The sequence below is a fragment of the Lathyrus oleraceus genome, chromosome 4 (genome assembly GCF_024323335.1).
Source record: "Lathyrus oleraceus cultivar Zhongwan6 chromosome 4, CAAS_Psat_ZW6_1.0, whole genome shotgun sequence".
Lineage (NCBI taxonomy): Eukaryota > Viridiplantae > Streptophyta > Magnoliopsida > Fabales > Fabaceae > Lathyrus > Lathyrus oleraceus.
The window spans coordinates 210,840,096-210,855,148 of record NC_066582.1 but is presented as its reverse complement, the minus strand read 5'-3'; the positions used below and the strand labels follow the sequence as shown (position 1 = coordinate 210,855,148).

Here is a 15,053-nt window from a genome sequence, read left to right as displayed (position 1 = left end):
CCTTTAGCCACCAAGCGAGCCTTGTACCTTTCAATTGACCCAACTGAATTATACTTCACAGTAAACACCCATTTGCATCCAACTGTCTTCTTGCCATCTGGTAGTGACGTAACACTCTAAGTTTTGTTCTTTTCAAGAGCTTTCATCTCCTCAAGTACAACTTCCCTCCACTTTGGAATTTCTAGAGCAACCTGTACACTTTTTGGAATTTCTACACTAGACAATTTTGAAGTGAAGTCAGACATAAATGAAGAAAAATTTGAATATGATATAAAATTGGACATGAGATGTTTAGTGCAAGATCTGACAGGTTTTCTAATGGCAACAGGATCATTTATATCAGGATACAAAATACGACTCTCAGAAACAGAGATAGACTTACCTTTTCTTTTGTTAGGAAATTGATCATTCCCCAGTTCAGATTCCTGGCAGTGTTGAGATGTGGACTTGTCTTTTCCTTTATGGTGCTTTTTCACAAAAACCTTTCCTTTCCAAGTCCCGTTTCCTAATTCAAGTTTGTTTTGTTGAAGTGACTCATTATTTTGTGGCATTTCAATTAGATCATCACTATCATTGTTTTTAGGATTCTCATTGTTTTCTACAAGAGAAAATGTAGGCTCAGATTCACAAGGTTCGCTACTCATGACAGGAGTAGGATCAGATAAAGAATCATGACCATTTTCTGTTGGTGCAAGTGTAAAAATCTTAGAATTTTGTGATATTGGCAAAGATAAGTTATTTAAAAAACTCATGTCCTCAATTTGAAACGAGTCTTTGTTTATCTCCCCCCCTTGAAGATGAGTGTCATCAAAAAAAGGTTTATTTTCAAACAGTGTAACATCCATAGTGACAAACATTTTCTTATTTTTTGGATCAAAATATTTATATCCTTTTTGGGTTGGGGAGTATCCAACAAAGACACATTTTATAGCACGTGGCTCAAGTTTTCCAACATTTTTATGTTCATGAACGAAGGTTGTGCAACCAAAGATTTTTAAAGTCAAATCAATTAAAACACGAGTACTAGGGAAACATTCTTTGAAGACATTAATAGGAGTTTGAAAATTGAGAATTTTGGAGGGTATTTTGTTAATTAAATACGCAGCTGTTAAAACAGCTTTGCTCCATAAATAATTTGGTACTTTATTTGAAAAAAGTAGAGCTTTAGCAACCTCTAGTAAATGTCTATTTTTTCTTTCGGTCATTCCATTTTGTTGAGGAGTATTAGAACATGAACTTTGATGTACAATCCCATTTTTTAGAAAAAAATCACCCAGGATATGTTAAAATATTCTTTGCCATTATCACTTCTAAAGACTTGAATATTTGTTTGAAATTGGTTCTGCACCATTAAAACAAAATTCTTTACAGCCTGACAAACATCTGATTTTTCCTTTAACAAGTACACCCAACATACTCTTGTATGGTCATCTATAAATGTGATAAACCATTTTTTGAGAGAGAGTGTACTTGTACGGTTAGGGCCCCAAACATCACTGTGTATAATAGAAAAAGGTTTTGATGGCTTATAAGGCTGTATTGAAAACTGAGAACGATGATGTTTTGCAAATTCACATGCTTCACATTTAAACGAAGAAAAGTTCTTATTGTGAAATATCTTAGGAAATAAGTGTTTTAAGTAACGAAAACTATGATGACCTAATTTTAAATGTCATACCAAAATGTTGTCATCTTTATTATTCAAAACAGAAAAAGACTCAAAGCAGGAACTTATTGTTTTTTAAGGTAGTTGTGATGCAGATCCAATGTCAAGGTAGTAGAGTCCTCCACTCTCCTTAGCACTGTCAATCATCTTCTCTGAGTTCAAATCCTGAAAGACACAGTTAGATCGGAAAAAATTAGTTTGACAATTTATATCTTGGGCTAATTTACTGACGAATATTAAATTACAAGATAAATTTGGAACATGAAGGACATTTTTAAGAGTTAACATTTGAGACAACACAACTGACCTTTTACCTGCAATGGCTGAAAAAGAGTCATCTGCGATTTTTATTTTTTGATTACCTGCAAATGGACTATATGAAGAGAACATAGTAGATTCACTTGTCATGTGATTGGATGCTCCTGAATCTATTATCCAAGTATGACTGAGACTGACACTAAGAAATGTAGAATTACCTTTTGTTGCTATAGAGCAAGAAGGGGTTGGAGACTCGAGGAGTTTGTACGGTCTGTCTAGTTGCTCCGTAGTGAGTGGAAACTGAGACGGAGGAGGTTGCTGCCCTTGATCAAAATTACTAGCCTGAAATGCACAACCACTTTTCTTCTTCCAGTTAGGAGATTTGTCTTTGAGCTTCCAACAAGTTTCACATGTATGCCATTCGCGCTTGAAGTGATCACACCAAGGAACTTTGTCTGACCTTCCCTCGTCAAGGTTCCTAGTAGGCAGAACTGAGCCTTCAGATTCAGATTGTGGTTGGTCGCCATGGTTGGATCTAGTGTAGGCTTGTGATGAGGAAGACCACCTGTCGTTGTTATTCGCCATAGGAGGCTAAGCGGGTATGTGAATCGGGTCGAACAAAAATATGTTGAGGAAAATTTTATAGTAATCCCTAACCCAACAAAAATATGTTGAGGAAAGCTTTATGATAACCCATAACCCAACAAAAATAGGTTGAAGAAAACTTTACGGTAACCCCTAACCCAATGCTCTTGATACCATATTGGAAAAAATAGATAAAAGCTGTAATGTTTTATTCGTCAGCCTTAGGCTGGTTTATATAGTGAAGATACAATTATTACAATTGATTTTCTTCTTAATGAAGAATAAAGAAAAAATAAAGATAGTATTAAAGACAACAATAAAACCGGAAATAATATATTTTCCAACACATTCAAATTTCAAATGTTAGATCGAACTATGGAAATATGAAATGTTATGAAGCCTCATGATGGACAACAGCAAAAACAGAAGCACACAAGTACAAGCTTTTGTTGACTCGTGATAAAACAAAATTCAATAAGGTCTCAAGGATTCTAGTTTGTAATACAAATCAGTGCAAATAAAAACATTTGGATATCATTGAGATAGTATTGCAGTCGGCCAAACGTGGTATCTATTGGAGTATGATTGTACAACTGCAGCAGCTATAGAGCTTCCTTTATGAGTTTCTCTGTAAGAGCCTTGGAAAGTCCCATCACTGTATCAGCCGATCCAACCTATCACAAGGAGCGCAGAGCTCATTTGTTAAGAACCAGAAGAAAAAGAGATGAATGCACACTTACATCACGATGAAATAAACATTCTCTAGAAAATTAACTCAATTGGTATAGATAGATGTCTGAGAAATGAGTGAAGGCTAGAGCTACAAATATTTCCTTCTTGAAGTCATAAAAGAAAGTCCCAAAAAAGGGAAGAAGATATTAGAAAATATAGAAACCGGAGTATAAAAATATAGGAATTGAAGTAATTCACATTGTTAATCGTTTTGAATTTTGGTGGCAACGAGGGTACGAGACTCTACTGTGCAAAGAATGCATATTGCAAATGATCTTGTTATTTTGTGCATGTGAATGTTTTTGAGAGTTAGTTTTCTTGAGAAAGGCAACTAACCACCGCATCCACAAAGGGTAACGTCAACGGATGTTCCAGCATCAAACCCCCAGCGACGTTGAATGTTACTCCGTCATCAATCTGAGAAGCTCCCATCAAATAAGAAAACTCATATAGTATTGGGTTTCACAAGAATTTCCTGAAAGAAAATTTCAAAAGATCAAATGTTTTGAGGAACTGGTTAAAGTACTCTTTTCACCTTCATACTTAGCTCAGTGCAAGGGTGAAAAGTGTACTTCTAAATTTCTTTACCAGATTATCAATGACCTCGTCTGGTATTTCAAGGAAATAAACCTGTCGTATAGAGAAAATTTTACAAATGTCAGTCAAATCATCTGTGAAGCCTGAAGAGAAATGCTGAGTTACCGAATAAATTGTGTATCAATGAAAATAACTAGTCACTTTTTCAAGTAGCATAAACTTGTACCTCTGCACTCTCCCACCCCCCATAACGTTTTCCGGTCACAAGATTAGTCACCACAACAGATCCTACCACAGCTGCATGACTACCGGAATATCCTGCAAAATCATTCATGTTTGTGAATGTATGCGACTGTTATATCTGGATATAATCACCAACAATAAAAGGAGGGGACTAAATTCATACAAACCTTTGACGAACTCCCGTGCTTCTTTTTCACTAGTTGGTTTTTCCCTGATTGTTCCTCGATATACCACAACCTACAAAGCATTTAATCGTAGTATTATAAACAAGCTTACACGAGTTTAGAAATTCAGACAAAAGAAAATTAGGAAAAGGTCATATAAAAGGATTTAGATTGTAGCTAAAAGTTTGAGCAGAACAATATAGAATGAGATGCAGGGAAAATAAAGACTAAAGACCCGGACGTGCACCAAAATAGAATATGCAAATAAATCATCTGTCATTTATTTTCAGCGATGCGGTGTTGAAAGTTGAAACGAACAAACAAAGAGTGAAAGAAGAATACATACAGTGTCTGCAGTGATTAAGAGTGTTGTAGAAGCATCTGCCTTCAATGGACCATCAGTAAGGAGCCTTTGCACAATAGCATCCGCCTAAAGAAGTATATCAAAGTTAGATCACTAAATATACCTTTTGGAACAATGAATACGTAAAGAGGATTTCAAATTGTGAACCAGCCAGAAAGACACAGTCATCAATCCAAAGTCATAAGGTGTTGGAGATGCAGTGCACCCGCGACCTCCAGGTCTATAGTCGACCCACACCACTGATCATCCTTCGCCGTTGGATGCCATCCAACGGTCCCTCGCATACCACTCAGGAAAGCAAGGGATCTCTAATAGCTCCTCATATTAGAGACCCCACGTAAAATCTCAGATATGTTTAACCATAATTTACTTCCACACTACCTTTTACTTTTACTCAATAACTGACTTAAGTGTTTGAGTGATAATTTTGCTGGTCAGCTCTTACTCGGCCGCGCCATTACTCATTTCTAATTCCACCCCGGAACAATTTTACCAAAGATATATTATAGGGAAATGCTAACCCTAGTTTCAACAAGAATATACATTCACAATTCATAAACTAAAAAAAATTCATGAAAGAAAAGAAAGCATGCCTTAGCCTCAGCTAATGTGACAACCAAATCTTCTGGTTTTTCCCTTCTAATACTTTTCTCATCAATGTCTGCAGTCTAAATATATAAACCAAGTTAAACAATTTCAATCTGTTATAACATAAGGAAATAATGTCCCATAGAATAACATACCATTATTGTGAATTCGTATCCCATTTCAGCGAGAATCTGTTTGCGAGCTTTTGACGAAGATCCCAGAATTATCTGTTGCAAGATAGTAATAACAAACACATAGATTAATCGATTATGTTTATGAAGATTCTAATTACACGAGAATCATGGAGAAAAAAGAAGGTGCAAGGGGAAATGAAGCAAACGTTGAAGGAAGGGTTCTTCGTAGCCATCTGTGCGTAGTTTGTAAGCTCTTGCTTGCAGTTCTGAGCTGCTTCCCGAAGATCAGGAGCTCGAGGCTATAATAAATAACAACCAAGGATAAACAACCTCCTTTAGGATTAAAAAAAATAGTTGTTTTTCTAAAATTAAAATAAATTTGAAAAAATTATAGAATTACTTTTATTAAAAGTTGTGAAATATTAATAGGTGCTACACAAGACCACGTCCCTCCTTTCATCAGAATAATATATATATATATATATATATATATATATATATATATATATATATATATATATATATATATATATATATATATATATATATATATATATATATATATATATATATATATATATATATAATATATAATATATATATATATATATATATATATATATATATATATATATATATATATATATATATATATATATATATATATATATATATATATATATATATATATATATATATATATGATGTTCTACATTATCTTTGTTTGGATTAATTATAAATATAAATTATTTAACTTTGTAATTAACTTTGCAAAACTAAAATGAAATTCAATTAAGTCAAACTAATTCTTCTCTCTCTCATTCAGTCCTGTTTCCATTGCTACCAATATGAATTCTAGCAATACAACGAACAACATTGTGCGAGAAACTCCATCCATAAGCCCTAACTCTGAACTCGAAGAATGTGTTCAAAATGTTCACGCAGCAAGTAACACTCAAATTTGATGGAAATTTTTTCGTTCGTGGAAGCAACAAATCAAAGGGATAATTTGCACTCACAAACTTCAACGTCATCTAATGAGTCCTATTATTTCTCCATATTATCTCACTGAAACGGATCACACGAATGACGTTGAAAACCCAGCGTGCGTGACATGGGAACAACAAGATTAGCTCATTTTCACATGGTTGCTTACGACACTCTCTAACTGTGTTCTACCACGTGTTATTCGTTGCGTCTATTCTCATCAGATTTAGGATGAAATTCATAAATATATTTTTGCGCATACCTAACTAGAATTAAGAGAATTATAAATATTTTGGATTTTATTGATCAGATCTCACATCGTGATCAACTTGAAGAAATCCTAGATGGATTACCTTAATATCACAATGCCATAACTTCTACCATTCACTATCGACTTATCATATGTCCTATCGTTGAGGTTGAATCAATGTTCCTTTCTCATTAAGCAAAAATGGATAAGTCTAAGAAAGCAACTCTATCTAAAACTTTGTCCACCCATCTCACTTAAGACAATTCTCCCACTCTTCGACCCACAAATCCAGGTAACTTTGATTCCTTCAATGTGTCTCAGTTAAATCATGTGATGAATTATAATGAATCTCGTGGTGGACGTCAGAGATGGTGGTAGATTTGGTGGCAGATTCAAAATTCAATGTCAAATATGCTTCAAATTTAGCCATAGTGCCAATATTTGTTATCACAGACACTAATTTATTATGCCTTCTATGTGGAACAATTACTCTTATAGTCACATGCAAAGACCTAACTAAAATTAGTGGCCTAATAGTCACACTCATGTCATGCCTACAAGAAATCACTGGATAAGCAGTTATAATGTCAATCCTAATTAGTGGCTTACTCTAGATTTAAGAGGACTTATACTAGGTTTTTCTTAAAGATCTACCTACCAACCTCGTGCATATCTTAAAGGGAACAACTAAGACTCCAAGTACTTTCCATCAACATACATAGAGTTGGTATCATGACTCAAGTGCCACTCACCATTCTTTCATTCAGGAATAAAAAATGAATGCAATTAGAGAACCGTTGATCTTGAACGGTAGTGTTAATCTCCTTCAGTGCAACGCAGGATGAACCTGTATGGTTAATACTTCAACACCCAAGTGAGTTAAATATTGAAGACGAGTGTAGTGAAAAATAAAGATTAAATAACATATCTTAACGTGTGAACTTATTTTTATATTTTGAATCAAGTGGAGTGAGTTTAAAATGAATTGGTCCTTGGTCGTTTGGGTCGCTGACCTGCCTAGAATAGTTGTCCCCAAAGTTACATCGAGCACTAAAGGATTCAGGGGAAATCTTAAATGATATTAATAAATTTCAGAATTTGACTATATGAAAGAGTAATATTCACACAAAAAAAAATTATGGGAAGTATAAAGTGCTACAACTAACCAATTAACTAGTAGAAGAATTTTAAGCTATTTCATTACCTCTACGTTTTCTAAATTTTCCTTATTGTTAGACAACACATTTCACTTATGAAAAACATTGACAACTAATTTTTACGATTCGTTCTTGCCGTAATATTCTTGATCATTTCAAAAGGCCCAACCATTTTAAAAGTTCAAAATAAAATAGTCACGTATCTATTAAAATGTATTATGAGCATACCCAGAAAATATAATAAAATGGAAACAAACCAAATTAAAACAAGATAGTTTAATCCTTAACTGTATAAAAAAATTGTTTAGATAAATATAATTGTATACTAACAATTATTCTCAAAAGATGGGGATTTATTTTTTAAATTTGGGCAAATTAACATGTTTGGTTTGGTTTTTGGAAAAATCAAAAATAATTTTAAAGGTGTAGAATTGATTCTGGAGTAATTTTTGTTGGTGCACAATATTAAAGATGAAGAAGGTGATGGAAGAGAAAAATTATAACTAACTTTCAGATTCCGTTACAAAATAAGTTCTACTTCAAACTGAATGTAAATTCAGATTATATACAAATTTAAATCTGAAACGAAACTTAAATGCAATCTAAACTCAAATAAAACTTAAATGAAATGCAACTAATTACTTGAACTTAGATTACACTTTAACATCATCCTTTAATCCACATTCAAGACTAAAATCAACAACATCAATTTCATCCCTCAAATGAATAAAGTGTTCAGTCTTGATTTCTTTGGTCAGAGCATCTGTCAACTGCTTCTGAGTGCTACAGTGAACAACTTCAAACACTTCACTCTGAACTTGATTTCTCAGAAAGTGAAACTTTGTGTCAATGTGATTGCTCCTTACATGCAACACTGAACTCTTTGCAAGACTTATAGTTGATTTATTGTCAATCATCAACTTTACATGCTTGTTCACCTTAATCTTCAGATCCTGCAACAAGTTTAGAATCCAAATAGCTTGACAAGTATACAAAGCACATGTATTATACTCAACTTCACATGTTGACAATGCAACCACTTGTTGCTTCTTATAGCACCAAGAAAGGGACCTCCCATATACTTAAAAAAGTATTCAAAAGTATTTCTTCTATCAACTCTGACTCCACATCAATCAAAGTTTGAATAACATATCAGCTCTGAGGGGGCCTCTTCTCCTTCAGCTCTGAGGGGACCTATTGAGCATATATGATGCAGTGACAATAAATTCTCCCCACAAGCTGTGAGGGGGTCTCTTCTCCTTCAGCATGCTCATTGTCATATCAAGCAAAGTTTTGTTTCTTCTTTCAGCAAGACCATTGTTTTGAGGAGTGTATAGAGCAGTAACTTCATGCTCAATTCTATTCTCCTCACAGTATTTCTTGAACTCTGTAGAGTTATACTCACCTTTACCACCAGTTCTGAGAATTTTCAACTTCTAACCACTATGTTTTTTATCCTTCACCTTGAACTTATCAAACTCATCAAACACCTCATTCTTAAACTTGATGAGTGTTATCCATGTCATTATTGTGAACTCATCCACAAATGACACAAAGTACTTGTTTCCTCCAAGTGAAGGTACTTCAAATGGTCAACATACATTCAAATGCACTACTCCCAAAACATATTTTGCTCTTAGAGCCACTTCTGATGCAAATGACAATCTAGGTTGTTTGTCTTTCATGCATATCTCACATGACTTCTCAGGCTTCACAATCTTAGGAATGCCATGTACCGGCTTCTTAGAACTCAGATGCTCTAAGCTTCTAATGTTAATATGTCCCAATCTCTTGTGTCATAGCTCATTATCACCTTCAACACCTTCATCACTAAGGAATTTAGTTTCAACAGTTTTAACATTCACCTTGAATGTTATGTTGCTTGCCTGTTCCGATTGCATAATCAACTTTTGACCAGAATCATACAACTTCAAGAAATAGTCTTCCGTAGTAACTGAGAAACCTTTCTCAATTAGCTGACTTACACTCATCAGATTGTTCTTCATCCCAGGAACATACCAAACATCCTTGATCAGAACATTTTTGTCATTCTTCACTATAACCTTGACATTTCCCATTCCTTCAACATTCAGATAATTATCATCAACACATCTGATTTTTATCCTTTTTCTAGAGTCAAAGTTAATCAATCATTGTTTGTTTCTAGTTAGGTGATTTGAGCAACCAATGTCCATATACCACAAGTTTACTAAATATCCACCATCATATTCAGAAGCCATCAATACACATGTTCATCATCAGATTTTCCTCTGGCTATGTTTGCTTCTTCTGATTACCTTTACTTGTTTGACCAACAGTCAGCAACAAAGTAACTAAAATTCTTACAACAGTAGCATTGAACCTTCTTCTTGTCAAACTTCTCATTTCCTTTATGATGTTTCTTCTTATTAGAGTTTGAGACTTCTAACTTCTAATAACCACAATCATGTCTCTCCTTGGCCTCTGACCAAGACTGCCTCTGATTCTGCTTACCAGAATACGCTTTCAGAGCCTGCTCTACCTCTCTTTAAGGGTTTCTCTCAGCCATACACAACTCTTGTGTCTCTAGATTACTCTGCAACTCTTCAATTCTCATGGTGCTAAGATCTTTAGAGTGTTCAATTACTACAACAATGTAATCAAACTAAGGAGTAAGTGATTTCAATACATTTTCAATGATTACTTGTTCTGTCTCCACAAGATTTCATTTCATTTTTTATCAGAATTACTATGGAGATGTAATCAGTTACCTTCTCATTGTTCTTCATGTTGAGATTCTCATATTGCTTACATAGAGACTAAAGCTTAAACTTCTTCACTAATGCATCACCACCATAACAACATACCAGTGTGTCCGATGCAACCTTCGCTGTTGTTGAATCAGTGATCTTCTCAAACACATTCAGATCCACACACTAATGGATATAAGTCTTTTGATCCTTCTTTCTCACCTCTGTATGCGTGTTTCTTCGTGCTTCAGTTGCATCTGCTATAATAGTTGGGTAAACATCATTAACGAGATCAAGAACATCTTGAGCTCTGAATAACACATGCATCTGAATCATCCATTGATTCCAATTCTTTCCATCAAAGACTGGAATCTTTGTGTTCAAACTACCGTTTTCACCATTCATTTTCGTTCTTGTGCAATTCACTCAAGAAATTCACCAACACTCGTGTTTCCCAATCCCTCATAATCAAGAAATGTGATTAGGTTTCGATTCAAATTTTCAATTCGTTGTGAATTGAATGACCATAATCAATCACACACGCCTCACGTACACTCGTGTTTCCCGTTCCTGAATCTGAACCATAATTCTAGATATCAATTGTGTAAGAACAAAAATTGTTCTACAACAGATTCCTTGATTTTGATGATAACAAAGGATGAAACCAAAAATGGAACCCTAACGAAAAGTTTCTAAGTGTGCAGGGTTCTAAAGAAAGAAGGAAGAGATCTGATGATGTCATCAGATACAGAACCAGATCAGATACAAATTATCAGAAGATAAGAAGCATCTGAAGTAGAAACACGTTCAAGAAAGTCTAACTCTAAGCAAAACAGCAAAATATCAGAAGCATCTGAACAAGAAGTACGCTCTAGAAGTTCTGATTCTGAACAACAGTATGTCAAACTTCAGAAGTTATCAGCGCTATCTGAAGAATCCATCAGAACTCAAAAGAGATCAACATCAGAAGCAAGACTCCAAGATTCTCAGATACACGAAGACTCTGATCATGGAAATACTAATGATGAAAGAGTAACATTAAAGTCAAGTAAAGGATTGCAAATGGATTTCCTAATACAGAAAGAGACGTTAATCTCCAATTTCAATAAAGAAGGTACTATATGTGGTAAGTAGTCATTTCAAGGAGAGAAAGTTATCCTGGCAGAAGCTATTTATGTTATGGCGTAAATTCATTTTATTACTCATCAGTTTCAACTACTACCTCACTGATATATAAAATGGGCTGCAATCAACATTGAACACGCACAAGCAAAAAATTATACTGAAACATCAACGCTCAAGAAAACACTCTTGCTCTCTAAATCTTCACGAAGCTTTTGCTTATAACGTGAATCACTTTTGTTCTTACTATTGTAATATTTGCTTTCTTAGAAGCACTCTAGATTACATAAATCTTTTATCTATTGTTTGTTTATTTCCTCAAGTGACTCTGTGTAGTCTGTATACTTGAGAGGACTAAGAGATCTTTCTCTTAGACGTTGTTTGTAATCAATCTTTCAAGATTAGTGGATTAAGTCCTTGTTGAAGGCGAAATCACCTTGGCCGGGTGGACTGGAGTAGCTTTGTGTTATAAGCGAACCAGTATAAAATCCTTGTGTGATTTTCATTTTGAAAAAGCGCTTATTTTCCAAACAATTCAAACCCCCCCTTTCTTGTTTTTCTCACCTTCAATTGGTATCAGAGCTCCGGCTCTGTTATTGATTTTCTAATCAAACACTTAACAGTGTAGAGAGATCCAGAAAGAGAAAAACTATGGCCCACACAAATGAAAAGGATAGTTACAATGCTAAGCCTCCTGTCTTTGATGGAGAGAAATTCGATTACTGGAAAGATAGAATTGAAAGTTTCTTTCTAGGCTATGATGCTGATCTCTGGGACATTGTCACAGATGGATACAAACCTCCTGTCACAGAGGATGGAGCTGAAGTTCCCAGAAGTAAGATGTCAGATGATCAGAAACGAATTTTCAAGAATCATCACAAGGCCAGAACCATACTCCTAAATGCTATATCTTATAACGAGTATGAAAAGATCACCAACAGAGAAACAGCCAAAGACATACTTGACTCTCTAAGGATGACTCATGAAGGAAACTCTCAAGTCAAAGAGACAAAGGCTCTGGCGCTTATCCAGAAATATGAAGCCTTCAAAATGGAAGATGATGAAGCCATAGAGGCAATGTTCTCTAGATTCCAAACTCTGATTGCAGGTCTCAAGGTTCTAGACAAAGGATACACAACTGCAGACCATGTCAAAAAGATAGTCAGAAGTCTGCCAAAGAAATGGAGACCCATGGTTACTGCTCTGAAGCTGTCAAAGGATCTGAACAATATAAGTCTTGAAGAACTTGTCAGTTCCCTCAGAAGCCATGAGATAGAACTAGAGGAAGATGAGCCTCAGAAAAGGAACAAGTCCGTAGCATTAAAGTCCAGATATGAAAGACGCAAACCTGACAGAACCAAAGCTCTCCAGGCAGAAACTGAAGATACTGATGACTCTGAACCAGAAGATTCTGATGATGAAGAAGAATTGTCCCTCCTGACCAGAAGAGTTAAACAACTCTGGAAAAAGAGGAACAACAACTTCAGAAGATCAAGACCCAGAGGGGATCGATCAGAATCAACCTCAAAAGGTAAAACTAACAAAGATATTACTTGTTATGAATGTAAAGAAACAGGTCACTACAGAAATGAATGCCCCAAGCTAAAGAAAGACAATCCTAGAAAAGAAAGTTTCAAGAAAAATACCTTCAGAACAAAGAAAGGATTAATGGCTACCTGGGATAATAGTGAATCTGGGTCATCAGAATCTGACTCTGATGAAAAGGCCAACATGGCACTTATGGCTACCACATCCAGGAGCAGCTCAGATGAAGAATCTGAAGAGGTATTCTCTGAACTCTCTCGATCTGATCTAGAATCATGCTTGTCAGAAACTCTTAGCTCATATCAGAAATTAAAACAAAAGCTTAAAAACATAAAAGGCTGTCTTAAAGCAAAATTTGAAGAATGTGGCAAGCTTGAGATGACAATTCTAGCACGAGAAGATACAATCAGATTGTTAACATTAGAAAGAGATGGAGCAAAAAGAAAAAGCTTAGAATTAGTAGAAGCGTTATCTCAAACTCCACAAACTTCAAATGCAATAATTTATAAATACGAAGAAGCCTTTCAAGAATTTCTGAAAAATGGAATAGGTAGGAGTATTATGGCATCCATGATTTATGGAGTCAGTCAAAACAATAAAAAGGGAATTGGGTATGATCCTAAGGAAGTTAAAACTTCTTCTAGTGACCAACTTAAATCTCCATTTTCATATCACTATACACACACACAAGAACAAAAATTTGAAAATGCTAGAAAACCCAAAGTTATAAGAAACTCTGGGAAGACTAATCAAAGAGGACCCAAGAGATTCTGGGTACCAAAAGATAAGATTGTGTATGTTGCAGATATCCTATGCAGCAAAGTTCAGACACCAGTCATGGTACCTGGACTCTGGATGCTCGCGACACATGACGGGAAGAAAGTCTATGTTCCAAAGCCTGGAACTTAAAGATGCTGGATTCGTAGGTTTCGGAGGAGATCAGAAAGGAAGGATCAGAGGCTCCGGAACTATTGGTAATGGTACTCTTCCCTCTATATCTGATGTTCTTTACGTAGAAGGATTAATGCATAACTTGTTATCCATAAGTCAATTAAGTGATAACGGTTATGATGTAATCTTTAATCAAAAAACATGTAAAGCCATTAATCAGAACAATGGCTCTGTCCTTTTCACAGGCAAGAGGAAAAACAACATTTATAAAATTAATCTTTCTGATTTAAAAGAACAAAATGTTAAATGTCTGATGTCTGTTCATAAAGAGCAATGGGTATGGCATAGACGCTTGGGCCACATTAGCATGAGGAAACTTTCTCAGCTAAACAAACTTGAGTTAGTCAGAGGCCTACCTAAACTGAAGTTTTCTTCAGATGCTCTGTGTGAAGCATGTCAAAAAGGAAAATTTTCTAAAACATCCTTTAAAAAGAAAAATGTTGTTTCTACCTCTAAGCCTCTGGAACTTCTCCACATTGACTTATTTGGTCCTGTGAAAACATCATCAGTCAATGGAAAGAAGTATGGACTAGTCATTGTTGATGATTACAGTCGCTGGACATGGGTGAAATTCCTAAAGCACAAGAGTGAGTCTCACTCTGTATTCACTAGTTTCTGCTCCAAAGTGCAAAAAGAATTTGACTCTAAAATTATTAGAGTTAGAAGTGATCATGGTGGGGAATTTGAAAACAAAGATTTTGAAGAATTATTTGACTCTAATGGAATATCCCATGATTTCTCCTGCCCTAGAACTCCACAACAAAATGGAGTTGTAGAGAGGAAGAATAGGACACTCCAAGAGATGGCCAGAACCATGATCAATGAATCTAATGTGGCAAAGCACTTTTGGGCAGAAGCTGTAAATACAGCATGTTACATTCAGAATAGAATCTCTATAAGACCTATTTTGGAAAAGACTCCCTATGAACTGTGTAAAGGAAGAAAACCAAACATTTCATATTTTCATCCTTTTGGATGTTCTTGCTTTATCTTAAACACTAAAGAACATCTGAACAAGTTTGATTCCAAAGCACAGAAAGG

The 15,053-nt window shown here is 35.1% G+C and overlaps 1 protein-coding gene across 3 annotated transcripts; it reads right to left on the bottom strand.

The window, feature by feature from the left end:
* Positions 1–2,822: 2,822 nt before the first annotated feature.
* On the bottom strand, positions 2,823–5,640 carry LOC127074574 (uncharacterized). Of its 3 annotated transcripts, none has more exons than XM_051015899.1 (9): positions 5,478–5,640; positions 5,293–5,364; positions 5,143–5,217; positions 4,532–4,615; positions 4,189–4,258; positions 4,005–4,096; positions 3,830–3,871; positions 3,578–3,658; positions 2,823–3,183 (listed from the first exon to the last, which is right to left on the bottom strand). In XM_051015899.1, exons 1-9 carry the CDS (start codon positions 5,502–5,504, stop codon positions 3,112–3,114), a joined length of 615 nt encoding a protein of 204 aa, XP_050871856.1. In that variant the 5' UTR covers positions 5,505–5,640; the 3' UTR covers positions 2,823–3,111. The 3 variants fall into 3 exon arrangements, 1 of the variants encoding a protein (XP_050871856.1); XR_007786060.1 differs by having other exon boundaries at positions 2,929–3,183; positions 3,578–3,716; XR_007786061.1 differs by having other exon boundaries at positions 2,929–3,183; positions 3,578–3,716; positions 3,845–3,871.
* Positions 5,641–15,053: the final 9,413 nt, after the last annotated feature.